The sequence below is a fragment of the Microcaecilia unicolor genome, chromosome 6 (assembly GCF_901765095.1).
Source record: "Microcaecilia unicolor chromosome 6, aMicUni1.1, whole genome shotgun sequence".
NCBI classification, from domain to species: domain Eukaryota; kingdom Metazoa; phylum Chordata; class Amphibia; order Gymnophiona; family Siphonopidae; genus Microcaecilia; species Microcaecilia unicolor.
The window spans coordinates 151,614,410-151,629,442 of record NC_044036.1 but is presented as its reverse complement, the minus strand read 5'-3'; the positions used below and the strand labels follow the sequence as shown (position 1 = coordinate 151,629,442).

Below are 15,033 nucleotides of genomic sequence, written 5' to 3'. Positions count from 1 at the left end.
TAATACTTGGTGGCAAAACCCTTGTTGGCAAGCACAGCGGTCAGACGTCTTTTGTAGTTGATGATGAGGTTTGCACACATGTCAGGAGGAATTTTGGTCCACTCCTCTTTGCAGATCATCTCTAAATCATTAAGAGTTCTGGGCTGTCGCTTGGCAACTCGCAGCTTCAGCTCCCTCCATAAGTTTTCAATGGGATTAAGGTCTGGTGACTGGCTAGGCCACTCCATGACCCTAATGTGCTTCTTCCTGAGCCACTCCTTTGTTGCCTTGGCTGTATGTTTTGGGTCATTGTCGTGCTGGAAGACCCAGCCACGACCCATTTTTAAGGCCCTGGCGGAGGGAAGGAGGTTGTCACTCAGAATTGTACGGTACATGGCCCCATCCATTCTCCCATTGATGCGGTGAAGTAGTCCTGTGCCCTTAGCAGAGAAACACCCCCAAAACATAACATTTCCACCTCCATGCTTGACAGTGGGGACGGTGTTCTTTGGGTCATAGGCAGCATTTCTCTTCCTCCAAACACGGCGAGTTGAGTTCATGCCAAAGAGCTCAATTTTTGTCTCATCTGACCACAGCACCTTCTCCCAATCACTCTCGGCATCATCCAGGTGTTCACTGGCAAACTTCAGACGGGCCGTCACATGTGCCTTCCGGAGCAGGGGGACCTTGCGGGCACTGCAGGATTGCAATCCGTTATGTCGTAATGTGTTACCAATGGTTTTCGTGGTGACAGTGGTCCCAGCTGCCTTGAGATCATTGACAAGTTCCCCCCTTGTAGTTGTAGGCTGATTTCTAACCTTCCTCATGATCAAGGATACCCCACGAGGTGAGATTTTGCGTGGAGCCCCAGATCTTTGTCGATTGACAGTCATTTTGTACTTCTTCCATTTTCTTACTATGGCACCAACAGTTGTCTCCTTCTCGCCCAGCGTCTTACTGATGGTTTTGTAGCCCATTCCAGCCTTGTGCAGGTGTATGATCTTGTCCCTGACATCCTTAGACAGCTCCTTGCTCTTGGCCATTTTGTAGAGGTTAGAGTCTGACTGATTCACTGAGTCTGTGGACAGGTGTCTTTCATACAGGTGACCATTGCCGACAGCTGTCTGTCATGCAGGTAACGAGTTGATTTGGAGCATCTACCTGGTCTGTAGGGGCCAGATCTCTTACTGGTTGGTGGGGGATCAAATACTTATTTCCCTCTGCAGAATGCAAATAAATTCATATACTTTCCACAATGTGATTTTCCGGATTTAATTTGTGATGTGCTATCTCTCACTGTTACCAATAACCTACTCTTCAATTATGGGCTGCTCATGTCTTTGTCAGTGGGCAAACTTACAAAATCAGCAAGGGATCAAATACTTATTTCCACCACTGTACATCACCATCATAGTGATGATAATACATCAATGTTACACAATAATCTGTGTTGCATTGGTATGTTGAGTTAGGAGGGATACTTTAATATATAAGAAATGCATATTTTAGAATACCATAATTACAAAAGAAGCTGTTTATGGTCACTTCAAAGAGGCACTTTTATATGATATTCATATATCCTTTATTGTTTATTCTACTTTACATAGATGGCTTTAGTTGTGATACAGATCAAAGCAGTTTAAAAAATAAATAAAAAGGAAAGGAACTCCAAAAAAAGAAATAAAGGAAAATAATCAGACAAGGGTCACCTTCAAAAGATGAGTTTTCTGCCAAAGACAAATCTTCTGATGGCAATAAATTAGTGTTACACAGACTCATCCACGTACCTAGGCCTCTATGATCCTCCAAAAGAGACACCAAAAGGTGGGTTTTTAAGGTTGCCCTGATTTTTATAGGCAGATTCCAAATGTAAACACAGGGGTAGAGCATTCCAAAGAGAAGTCGCCAAGAAAAAAAAAGCGCTATTTCTAGTGGATTCCCAGGTGGCATAAGGGGGAACTGGAAGGACCAGTCTATTATTTAAAAGAACAGAGAATTCATGAGAACCTAAAAGATGGTGAGAGAAGCCAGATAGCCAGGGGTACCCTTGTAAACTGCTCTATGGGTCAGAATCGGTATTTTGAATTCTGTAGTCGATAAGCAACCAGTGTAGGTGTAAAAGAAGAGAGGTAATATGATTTCGTATCTTAGGCTGATGTAAGACGCTAAGGTATGAAATCATAGATTGATTTTTGAAAGACCTGCATAAATGGCATTACAGTAGTTGTAATGAGACCCAATAAATTCTTGAGGGTGTGTGTAGTGCTTTATCCAAGTACCTACATACTGATCTGACTTTGACAGAGGGCTAGAAAGCCTGTTTCAAAGCAGAGGACTTGTCTGGGAAAAAATGCTGGGAGTTGAGGATCACTTCCAGATTTCTGAAGGAGTCGGCAGTAGGAACAGGTAATCCATTCCTTACTCAAGTTCTTTTTGGAAGTGGGGAATGGCTGGTGATCCAACAGGCAGTGGCTCTAGTAGCATTGAGCACAGGATGATAGTTACGGAAGCAGATAAAAACTTCTTGAAGGAGGCAGGAGGTTTTAAGTTTTGGTGGTTGTGTAGCGAATGAGAAGGATACTGTCAGCCTAATAGAAGTTGATGTCATACCCATGTGTTGGACCTGTGTTTCAGACCATAGTGCAGTCTGCTGTAGTGAAGCAAAGAATTCTCACTTGATTCTGCTGTCTGAGACCCTACAGGTCCTGGGGGGGGGGGGGGGGGGGGGGGTCGCTGCAGAGGGAAGCATTGAGAAGTTCTGCTACTGCAGAGACCCTTGCAGGTGTTTCCACCAAAACCCACTTCTCCTCTTCCTCCATTTTCTATCTCAGTTGATAACACCCTCATCCTCCCCGTCTCATCTGCCCACAACCTCGGAGTCATCTTTGACTCCTCTCTCTCCTTCTCTGCGCATATCCAGCAGATAGCCAAGACCTGTCGCTTCTTCCTCTTTAACATCAGCAAAATTTGTCCTTTCCTCTCTGAACACACCACCCGAACTCTCGTCCATGCTCTCATTACCTCTCGCCTGGACTACTGCAACTTACTCCTCACCGGCCTCCCACTTAGCCATCTATCCCCCCTTCAATCTGTTCAGAACTCTGCTGCACGTCTCATATTACGCCAGAACCGATATACTCATATCACCCCTCTCCTCAGGTCACTTCACTGGCTTCCGATCAGATACCGCATTCAATTCAAGCTTCTCCTTCTTACCTACAAATGCACTCAGTCTGCTGCCCCTCACTATCTTTCTACCCTCATCTCCCCTTACGTTCCCGCCCGTAACCTCCGTTCACAGGATAAATCCCTCCTCTCAGTACCCTTCTCCACCACCGCCAACTCCAGGCTCCGCTCATTCTGCCTCGCCTCACCCTATGCTTGGAACAACCTTCCTGAGCCCTTACGCCAAGCCTCCCCCTGCCCGTCTTCAAGTCTTTGCTTAAAGCCCACCTCTTCAATGCTGCGTTCGGCACCTAACCCTTACCGTTCAGTGAATCCAGACTACCCCAATTTGACTGCCCCTATCGGACCGACCGTTCACTTGTCTATTAGATTGTAAGCTCTTTGAGCAGGGACTGTCTCTCTTTGTTAAATTGTACAGCGCTGCGTAACCCTAGTAGCGCTCTAGAAATGTTAAGTAGTAGTAGTAGGTGTTAAGAGGTTTTGGTTCTGTACATTCCTTACTGTTATCTGTGGTGGGAGATGGAGAAGATAATGAAGGGGAAGATCGGGGATTAAAAGATTACTGTTGTGCATAAACTTTTTTTTTTCTTGTTTATCTACTATGAGTTGTCTTAGATCACTACCATATTAACCCTGTAGACCTACCCACTGGTAGCATTGTGCATATCCTTCCCTGCTTTGTCCTGTGCTCAGAGGCTATTGAAGTTGGAGGAAAACAGAAACAGTTATGTTGGAGAACAGTGGGCACTTCTTCACTGATGACAGTCAGTTCATGCTTTTATGTTGACCCCAGTCATCTGGATTTATCACCACTCAATCGCTATTTATCTTCAGTAGTGTCCTGGTTGGACACAAACTGCCTGAAGTTAAATCCTGCTGACTATAAATTAACTTCAATTCCTGGGCATACATCAGTTCCCACTCTTTCAATGAATTTTAGGGCCACACTCTTCTCTTGGAATCTTCTCTGAAAAATTTAGGATGTCAGTATCAATTTAATGTTTGTATATCGCCGTATCCCCTAAAAGGGTTCAGTACGGTTCAGAGTAAGCTGTTTTAGTAATTGCATATTTTTACATAATATCTTTCACAGACATTGCAGGTGATTGGCAATTTACATATTTTTGCACAGTATAATTGACAGACCTTGCAAGTGATTGGTGTAAGGACTTTATAATAAGTGACTCAACAACATGAGGAATGGATTCCAGATTCACTTAGGTTATTAGTTGTCAAAAAGAGAGGTTTTCAGGTTTTTTTTTTTTCTGAAGGTGTAGAGTAAGAGTGTTCTAGGCGAATATTGGTAGATAGGGAGTTCCATTGAGGAATAGCCTGGAAAGAAAATAGAACATTGAAGAATTTGAAGAATCTAGTCTTTTTCACACTCAGGGAACAGAGTATCAGGAGGTGTTGTAACCTTATGGAATGTCCAAACAAGGATGTCACTTCATTATGAGCTCCAAATATATTCAAAAGTGAAATTGCTGGTCCTTTGAAATTAATGGGCAGGTAGATCAGTTCTGTAGAAGCCAGTATACCTCTTTCTTTAACTTATTGGCTAGCTGCTTAGAGTATTGTAATTCTCTATACAATGGGGTATCTCTATCATTGATTACCATGTATGCAAAACACCAGTGTTAACTTGTCATGATCAAATTTCCAAGAATGTGTAGCACCACTATTTAAGGATGTTCATTGGTTGCCATTAGTCTATCGCACAGCTTTTTACACTGGTTTTCCAATTTACTTGAATAATCTTTTGGTTCCATCATATTCTCCAAGACGGCCTTTACATTCTCAAAATCGGCTCATTATTTCTCCTCTCACGACTGCCAGGCATGAGTTCACGTGTCATTCTGCATTAAAAAAATATTTAAAAAAAAAATTCAGTCCTAAAGTCCAAGAGGTTTAACATAGGTCTACAAACCTATTTTTTTTTCCTAAGGCATTTGGAGATTGCTAAGGAGAGGGGAAAAATTGTGCAAAGTCTGAAATGTCTCCTAAGAACGACAGCTGCAGCAGCAGACGTTTGCGCTCCTATTTTCAGTATTTCCCTACTAGAAGTTTGGTTACTGTGAATCTCGCAACGTTTTTATATTTGAGACACAAACTTGTCTTTAAAAAGATGTCTCATTGGTGAATGATGTCTTTACTTGGAGTGAATATAGGAAAGCTTAAAATGCAAATATGTCTGAAAGAAAATGTTAAGAGCTGCAATTAAGTGTGACGTGAGAGAATCGATACAGGCTGGAAGTGTTACATAAGAAATATGGTTTCTGCAGGGGAGATGCAGCTTATTCCACATTTTGGCACCTGTTGAACGCCCTTCACGTGAAATAATTAATATTCCTCCACGACCCTCCAGACCGGTCAAGACGCATGGGTTATGTCCTCCTACCAGCAGAGGGAGACTGAGAAAAACTGAACTTTTGAATACTGTATATATAACCTGTGCAGTACATTCACTAGCCAGTATTTTCTCAGTCTCAGCAGAGGTAGATGGACAGCCTGTGCAGTCTTTAATAGTCTGGTGAGGTAGTTTGATTCTATAGTTAAGGGGGTTTCTCCTCTTATTTCCTTGTTTATTGGTTTGGCATATGCCCTGTACGTGGTTAAAAAAAAAAAAAAAAGTGCTTCGGGGCCCTGGGTCCGGTGGGGCCCAGTTTTTCCCCCTGGGGTGTCACACCTGTTTTCAGGTCCCTCCCCCTGTGCTGCTCTCTTTGGAGACGCTGGCAGCTTGTGCCTCGGCTGCTTTCTCTGATTGTAGCCTTGAGAGCCCCCACTTTACAGCTGCCAAAAGAAATTAGTAATATTTCTTTAAGAGCCGTCTGCAGTTTTATGGGTGATATCCCTTTAAAAGTCGTCTGCAGTTTTCTTTACATAGGAACGGTCGGCAGGTCCGTTCCTATTGCTGGCGAAGCAGAGAGAGAGCAGAGAGGCTAATTGTTGTGGGGGAAAGCGGTGAAAAAGAGTGTTTGCGCCGGTCGGGGCTTTGAAATATGGCGGGCAAACTCCTTCGCTGTCGCGCGTGCTCGCGTCGGGGCATAGAGACGCCGGGAGGTCAGTGCCGGCTGTGCGGCGATCCAAAGCAGGTCGCGCCGGTGGCGGCACCCCCGGTGTTAATAGCGGAGGCCCCAGCTAGTTCGGGGGTGTCAGGAGTGGCAGCAACGTCGGCAGGGCCGTTTTCTACGAATTTAGTTTTGGCGGGAACGGCCGCCATTTTGGATTCCACGCGTCCCGCGGAATCAGCTGTTTTTGGCCCGGCTGCTCCCGGATCGGCCCCGAAGTTGGCACCGGAGGGTCCAGGAGGCGTTGGCTTTCCTCCGGATTTTGTATGGACCCTGTTTCAAGCCTGGAAGGCGGGACCCCCACCTTTGGGGGAGGGGGCTAGTGCGGCCCCGGTTAAGAGGCCTCGTTTTGAGTGGGACGACGAGGAGGGAGTCTCCCCTGTAGGATCTGAAGGGGCCTTGAGTGATAGCGCGGATCCTGAGGGGTTTGAGGGTCCTCAAGAGCCGGAATTGGTGGTCCCTGGGGAGGATCCTTCGGTAGTGAGAATTTTTCACAGGGAAGAGCTTGCAGATCTCATTGAGCAGGTTTCTTCCACCCTTAAGTTCGAACAGCCAGAGGCGGTTTTGGGGGAGGCTAGGCAGGTGGATCCCTTGGTTAAGGGGATCCAGCGGCAGGCTCGGTCTTTTCCCATGAATAAGGACATCCGGGATATGGTAGTTCAAGAGTGGCTTTCGCCGGATTCTCCCTGTAAAGTGTCTAAAGCGATGGCTAGGCTGTACCCGCTCCCACAGGAAGATAGAGATTCCTTTAAGGCTCCCACAGTGGATGCGGTGGTGACAGCAGTCACCAAAGCCACGGCTATACCGGTGGACGGGGGGACTGCTCTCCGGGATCCCCAGGATAGGAGACTTGAGGCCTTCCTCAAGCGGAGTTTTGATTTGTCGGCCCTGGCCCTGCAGGCCTCGATTTGTGGGGGGCTGGTTGCGAGAGCGTGTTTCCGTTGGGCCGAGAAACTCCTTGATGACTCCGTGGAGGTTGGGACCTCCGGGGTACAGGAATTAGCCAAATTGGAAATGGGATCCTCCTTTTTGTCTGATGCGCTTTATGATTTGCTCCGAGCTTCGGCCAAGAATATGGCTATGCTGGTGGGGGCACGTAGGGCGCTGTGGTTGCGAGGTTGGGTCGCAGACGCGGCCTCCAAAGCTAAGCTTTGTTCTCTTCCATTTAAGGGGGCCATGCTCTTTGGTGAGGATTTGGATAAGTTGGTGAAAGGTCTCAGCGATGCCAAGGCCCCTCGCCTTCCGGATTTTCGTCCTAAGGCGGCGTTCAGGGGTACTTCCTCCCGAGGTCGGTTTAAGGAGGCTCGCCGGTATAGGCCCGGGAGGTCTAGTGGGGCCTTTAGAGGTTGGTTTTTCCAGCGAACACAGTCCTTTCGGGGGAATCGGCGCGGAGGCCGTGATTTCTCCGCGGGAGGACAGGGAGGACAGGTTTCAGGGCGTAATTCACAATGAAGGTGTGCGGGTCCAGGCCCTGGTTCGGGTAGGGGCTCGGCTGAGTCAGTTTTACCAGGACTGGGCCCAAATCACATCGGATCAGTGGGTTCTCGAAGTGGTGCGAGACGGGTACGCTCTGGAGTTCGACGGCCCGCCTCCCGAAAGGTTCCTGGAGTCCCCTTGTCTTTCCAGACTCAAACGGGCGGCGGTGCGAGACACGTTGGCGCGGCTGATCAGTCTGGGGGCGGTGGTACCTGTTCCCGCCACTCAGCGCCGCTTGGGCTGCTATTCAATCTACTTTGTGGTCCCAAAGAAGGAGGATGCCTTTCGACCTATCCTAGATCTGAAGGCAGTCAATGCAGCCCTCAGAGTCCCCACTTTCCGCATGGAGACATTGAGGTCGGTCATTGTCGCGGTGCGGGAAGGGGAGTTTCTCACGTCTTTGGATCTGACGGAGGCTTATCTGCACATCCCCATTCGGGCCGCTCATCAGCGCTTTCTGCGTTTTGCGGTTTTGGGGAAGCATTTTCAGTTTTGTGCTCTGCCTTTCGGATTGGCAACGGCTCCGCGAACGTTTTCCAAGATCATGGTGGTAGTGGCGGCGGCCTTGCGGAAGCAGGGGGTTCTGGTGCACCCGTATCTGGACGACTGGTTGATTCGGGCGAAGTCCCAGTCGGAGAGCGAGGAGTCGACTGCTCGAGTGGTGCATTTTCTTCAGTCTCTGGGCTGGGTAGTGAATTTTGGCAAGAGTCACCTGGTGCCGTCGCAGTCGCTGGAGTACCTGGGGGTTCTATTCGATACCAGGAACGGTCGGGTCTTTCTGCCAGGCCCCCGGATTCGCAAGTTGCAGAGTCAGATTCGGCTATTTCTGTCGGAGGCGGCTCCGACGGCCCGGGAGTACCTGCAAGTCCTGGGGTTAATGGCGGCCACCATAGAGGTAGTCCCGTGGGCCCGGGCGCATATGCGGCAGTTGCAGTCAGCTCTTCTCAGGCGGTGGGCGCCTCTGTCGCAAGAGTTGGATGTACGCCTTCAGCTACCGGTTTCCCCACGCCGCAGTCTCCAGTGGTGGTTAGACCCAGGCAATCTACAGAAGGGAATGCCATTGGAGGCTCCGCAGTGGGTGGTTCTCGTCACAGACGCCAGTCTTCAGGGCTGGGGAGCTCATTGTCTCGGTCAGGTAGCTCAAGGACGCTGGTCTCAGGTAGAAGCTCAGTGGTCCATCAATCGGTTGGAAACCCGGGCCATTCGACTAGCGCTTCTGGCGTTTCGGAGTGTGCTGGGGCAGAAAGCTGTCCGGGTGTTTTCCGACAACGCCACCGCCGTGGCTTATGTCAACCGTCAGGGGGGCACAAAAAGTCAGGCGGTCGCGGAGGAGGCGGCGCTGTTGTGTCAATGGGCGGAGCTTCATCTTCTGGCGCTCTCCGCGGCACATGTGGCTGGAGTAGACAACGTGGAGGCAGATTACCTGAGCAGACATGCGCTAGACCCAGGAGAGTGGTCGCTTCATCGGTCAGTGTTCAATCGCATTGTGTCGGTCTGGGGACTTCCCGTGATGGATCTCATGGCAACGGCCCGCAATACTCAGGTTCAGAGGTTTTTCAGTCGCCGGAGAGATCCTCGAGCGGAAGGCATAGATGCGCTTCTAATGCCGTGGCCGCAGGAGTTGCTGTATGTGTTTCCCCCATGGCCGTTGGTCGGTCGGGTGATTCAGCGCATTGCTCGACACCCCGGACAAGTGATTCTGTTAGCCCCGAATTGGCCGCGTCGGCCGTGGTACGGAGATCTGGTGCGGTTGGCGATAGCGGATCCTCTGCCGTTGTCAGATTCAGGGGTGTTGTGTCAGGGACCGATAGTTATGCCAGATCCGGATCGGTTCTCGCTTACGGCCTGGCTCTTGAGAGGCACAGGTTAAGGAAGAAAGGTTTTTCGGCCAGAGTTATCGATACGATGTTGAGTTCGCGTAAGCGGTCCACATCGTTGGCGTATGTCCGGGTCTGGCGAGTTTTTGAGCATTGGTGTGCAGGTAGGCAGGTTCTGCCCTTTCGGGCGTCGGTGACAGATGTCTTGGAGTTTTTACAGGATGGTATGGACAGGGGTTTGGCCTTGTCTTCCTTGAAGGTACAGGTAGCGGCCTTGTCGTGTTTTCGTGGGAAGATCCAGGGAAAGTCGTTAGCTTCTAGTCCTGATGTGGTTCGATTTTTGAAGGGTGTTAAGTTACTGCGCCCGCCGCGGCGGCGGATGGTGCCTTCGTGGGATTTGAATCTCGTTTTGGATGCTTTGGTGAAGCCGCCGTTTGAGCCTTTGGTTTCTGTTTCAGATAAGGATCTGTCCCTAAAGACGGTGTTCTTGGTGGCTATTACTTCAGCTCGGCGGGTGTCAGAACTTCAGGCTTTGTCTTGTAGAGAGCCCTTTTTGTCCTTTTCCAAGGAGAAGGTTTCGTTGCGCCCGGTGCCGTCCTTTGTGCCCAAGGTGGTCTCAGAGTTTCATGTGAATCAAGTGATTTCCCTGCCAGTTTTGGGTGACTTGGCCGGGGATGCAGAGCAGCGTCGACTGGCTAAGTTAGATGTGCGCAGAGTCTTGCGCTGTTACATTTCCAGAACTCGTCACTATAGGCTTTCTGATCGTTTGTTCATTCTCCATGGTGGTGCAAGGAAGGGCGCGGCAGCTTCCAAAGCTACGATAGCTAGATGGTTGAAGGAATCAATTGCGTCGGCGTATTTGCTGAAGGGCCGCGTGGTCCCTAAGGAATTTTCGGCTCATTCTACCAGGAGTATGGCGGCCTCCTGGGCGGAGAGTAGTTTGATTCCTCCGTTAGATATTTGTCGAGCGGCGGTTTGGTCGTCATTGCATTCCTTTGTTAAACATTACAGGATTGATGTGCATGCCAAGGAAGAGGCAGGGTTTGGGGCTGCGGTGTTGACCTCGGGCCTACGGGGTTCCCGCCCTTAAGATATTACTGCTTGGGTACGTCCCATGCGTCTTGACCGGTCTGGAGGGTCGTGGAGGAAGGTGAAATTAGATCTTACCTGCTAATTTTCTTTCCTCTAGACCCTCCAGACCGGTCAAGGCCCGCCCTGTCTGTACTGTAGGCCAAGAGGTCTGTAGTCTGTTGTTCTATCTTGGCAGCTGTTGAGTGTGAATTCTATGGTTTCAGACTTGGTTTGGATAAGTCTGGTCAGGTGTGACCGTGTTTGTTAGTCCACCTGTGGAAGCACACACTATCTGAAGGACACAATGAAGGATATGAGGAAAGTGTCCAATTGACAATTACCACGTACGGGGTTATTAGTTCCAGTTGGTGTTTTGTTTTCTCTGCTTTGTCAGGGTTATACTGGCTAGTGAATGTACTGCACAGGTTATATATACAGTATTCAAAAGTTCAGTTTTTCTCAGTCTCCCTCTGCTGGTAGGAGGACATAACCCATGCGTCTTGACCGGTCTGGAGGGTCTAGAGGAAAGAAAATTAGCAGGTAAGATCTAATTTCACCTTTGTCTCTAAAGAAGCCAGCTGTTTCCGCTCATTCAGATGCACACAGGAGTACACAGCTGTGCAGTTTTAAAGGACAGGTTTCAGAATGAAGAGCCAAAGGGGAATTATAACTTATTCAGGGTAACATTTGATAACTTTTGAACTCGAGCAAGGAAAGGGAATGTATTTTCTTTCCAATCGATGAGAAACTGTGTCTGAGAATAAACTACATGTTGTAGCTTTTGTTTCGCATCAGTTTGGCTATGCACAATAAAATACAAAATTGAGGCGCTGAGGAGGTCACTGTGCGTTGGAAGGGCCACATGTGATCAAAACTTTAGTGCAAAGTTCTGAGCTCTGAGAGAGCAGCTTGGTCCTGACACCATCAGATGATACCATCCATTTGGGTACCTGACTCAGTCCTGCTTGCAATGGTCTTTTTTTTTTTTTTTAACCTGATAACTTTTGCAAGCTTGAAATTGTGTGCAGTGGTTTTGGTGGCAATTTCCACTGGATTAGTGGTTAATATATATGTTTAACCAGTATTGCTATGTCATATTTAAAAGCAGTGTAATAATGTTGGCATGAATATGTTAATCTGCTTGTGCTCTTGATAATTTATTGAAGAACTGAATAAAAGAAAGTTCTTTTAGGTCAGCCTGAAGAAACACTTTTTTTTTTTTTTTGTAATGCTCACAGATGAGCCATTATTACTTGGCAGTTCTGGAATTGGAGCATTCCGACTAGTTGAAGACTGGTTACATACCTAGAAATCAGTTTGTCTTGACGTATGAGAGTGCCACTTCATTGATTCAGAGCCGTGTAGTTTGGTTTCAAGGCTTGAATAACTTTCCTAGAATCTCTCAGAGTAGAGTAACACCGCGCCAGCTAAGATGTATACATTTTCAGAACATAGCATGTATCTGGCCAAGTATTTGTTTCACGAGATTGGGATCGTCATGTTTCACATCTGTGAAATTTAATGTATCTATGTGATGTTGAAATGTTGATTGATTGACTTTTTTTTTTTTTTTTAATATTCTAGCATAGAGAATGTCGGACAGGGCTGAGGAAAATGCCAGAGGGGATCAGCGGAGAGTGGCCAGGCAGCAACTGCAGCATTGGCATCACCAGGGAGAAAACTCAGTGGTAACAATGGACACAGTAGGGGAGTGCAGATCCCTGCCCAGCCCAGAAGCAATGATGGGAGAGCCCTGGAATAATTGGGTGAACGCTGCTAAACTTCATAGGAATGATGGTGAGCATGTGACTCTAGCAATTTCACTCAGCATACTTCTCAGAATGGGGTAATCCTAAATTCTCTGTATGTAAGAGATAACAAAATCACGCAGATGCCCATTTACTTTTGTTTAGGCGCTGAGCTGGATGACAGCTTTAAGGAGTTCATGAAACACCGTGAAGCAATGAGACTCTGTAGAGAAGGTTGGTGTAATTATTTCTTTTAAATGTGTGAACATATGATTTGCACTTAATTCATTGGGCTGTTCCGGTCGTAGATAAAGTTTAACGTGATGGACTGATTTGATGTGTCAATATCATCCTGGAGGATTGCAAAACAGTCTGGGTTTCATGCTATTCCTGATGAATATGTATATATGATATTTGCATACCCTGCCTCCATTGTATACATATTCATTATGAATTTCTTGAAAACCAAACTCGTTTGTGTCCGTCCATGATTGCAGTTTAACACAACTGCTATAAATATTCCAGGCTCCTGACAGTAAAATGAGTAGGTTGACAAAAGTGTTTTAAAATATAAGTGGTTGGAAATTTTTTTGTTTTCTACTTGTGAACCAGCAGGAACATATGAGACTAAAGTTTTGCACCTACCAGGCAAATGGTGCTCTCATGTTTGGTATCTGCAGTGCTGCTCTTGGGGCTGCTCTGTGATCTCATTCATTGAGTGAAGTGGATTATGGGGCGTAACACTGGTGCAGCTTATTCAAAGTGATAGGGCATTCATTCTTGTTGACCTGATGGCGTCTATTTACTTTTCCCATAAAATTTAAGCTTACTTAACAGGTTAATGCAGGTTCAGCACAGGTGTTATAATGGTGCACACTATAATTTTTCAAGGTATCACTTTGTTAAAAGGGTACTTGAAATCTTTATAGTAATTTACCTGCACAATTGACCTAGATTTCTAGGTTACTTAATAGTTAAGACTGTCATACTGTAGTGAATAGTTTTGTAGTTGATGGGAAATGGAGTTAACATAATACTTCATAACAGTCTAGCATGCTTGAGTTGATACAATTTGTAGCATTTCAGTTCTTAGGAACTGTGAGCAATCTGCATATTTGTGATCCATGGCAGATTGAAGCCTATGCTGTTGAATTGGGGGGTTGTGGAGGGGAGGGGGAAGTCCTAATTTCTTAGCGTCCCTTTGGACCGGCCCAGAAAATGACTGATGGGTTTCGTGTACCTTCCAGCAGGTGGAGACTGAGAACTGACTCGAGAGAGAGAGCCAATAAGAAACCTGGCTAGGTAGAGTTAGATTCAGTATTCTCAGACTCCAGCGGGTGGAATATGGTGAGCCCTTCAGTCTCTTCATTTTTTTCTCTCTATTTTCTTTTCCTTTACCTAGCCAAGGCTCTTATTGGCTCTCTTGAGAGTCAGAGTTCTCAGTCTAGGCATGCACAACCCATCAGTCACTTTCTGGGCCAGTCTAGAGGGACTAAAGGAAAGCAAATTAGAAGGTAAGATCTAATTTCTCTTTTGACCACCTGGAAGCCTCTCTGATTCATCTGAGTCACATTTTCAAGGTTAAGTTTATGTTCTTCGACATAGAGGACCGATTCCCAAAGGTTTTTCTCCCATTTTATGACTGGGCCTGATTCCCTGAGCTCCGCTCTCCCCCTCCCCCCCCCCCCCCCCCCCCCAACAGCATGCAAGTATCAGCTGTTTGGCAGTTCCCTCAGTCGTCTCTTTCCACTGATAAGCACATTTCAGCATTTGTGAGCTGCATCAATAAGTCATGTACTGTGCAGGGACCACCCTCGAGCAATGGGCAGACCAGAAGGTATTGTATGGTCCCCCTCTTGATACAGTCTGATAGAATATCTCCATTTTTACTATGTCCACTCTTCACCTGACAGTGGGTTTGGAGCCAGTTTCAAACCTTTTTTTGTGTGGTCTGGTACGTGTTGGTTCCTCTTGATACCCATGCCAATCCTAGCCTGCTACACGTAGATCGGCAGTCACAGGTGTAGTATTAATCTGTGTGTTGATATATCACCATTCAAAGTAGCTGCCATGCTGATTAATGCATTTTGGATTTTTTTTTAAACTAAAAATTTAAATTGGAGGAGACTCCTTATTCTCATATACTGCTGTGGTTTATGTTTGGACTGGAGGAATAGGCCTAATAGTTAATGCAGTGGACTCAGTTCATTTCCCACTGCAGTTCCTTGGGTCACGAAACCCTCGATTGCCCCAGGTACAAAACTTAGATTGTGAGCTCACTAGGGACATAGAAAGTACCTGCACACAATATACACATAAAACCGCTTTGACTGTAGCTACAGAAAAGCGGTATTTCAAATCCCTAACCCTTTGCCCTATGTATAGTAGTCTTCCTATACAATGTGAAGGTTCTGCAACAGGGATGAGATGGAGAAACCAACCAACCTAGAGATCCAGGTGTTGCACAGATTATTGTAATACCTTATATGTTGTCAGTATGGTGACCATATTAGGGGCCTGTATTTCATAACATCTTTACTTCCCATTTATTGCAGATATGCCAATATTTGGTCTTTGTCCATCCCATGACGACTTCTATTTGGTGATGTGTAGCCACTGCAATCAGGTCATAAAACCACAAGCATTTCAGTCGCATTACGGTAAGGCCTTGACTGGCTATTTTTAAAG

The 15,033-nt window shown here is 46.9% G+C and overlaps 1 protein-coding gene across 1 annotated transcript in view; it reads left to right on the top strand.

Annotated features, from left to right (window-relative positions):
- Positions 1-15,033, top strand: part of ATXN7 (ataxin 7) — a 118,314-nt gene that overhangs the window by 23,047 nt on the left and 80,234 nt on the right. The window contains exons 4-6 of the mRNA XM_030206337.1: positions 12,182-12,394; positions 12,511-12,579; positions 14,901-15,005. Of these exons, the coding sequence (XP_030062197.1) occupies positions 12,190-12,394; positions 12,511-12,579; positions 14,901-15,005 (379 nt within the window). The 5' untranslated portion in view covers positions 12,182-12,189. The remainder of the gene's footprint in view (positions 1-12,181; positions 12,395-12,510; positions 12,580-14,900; positions 15,006-15,033) is intronic.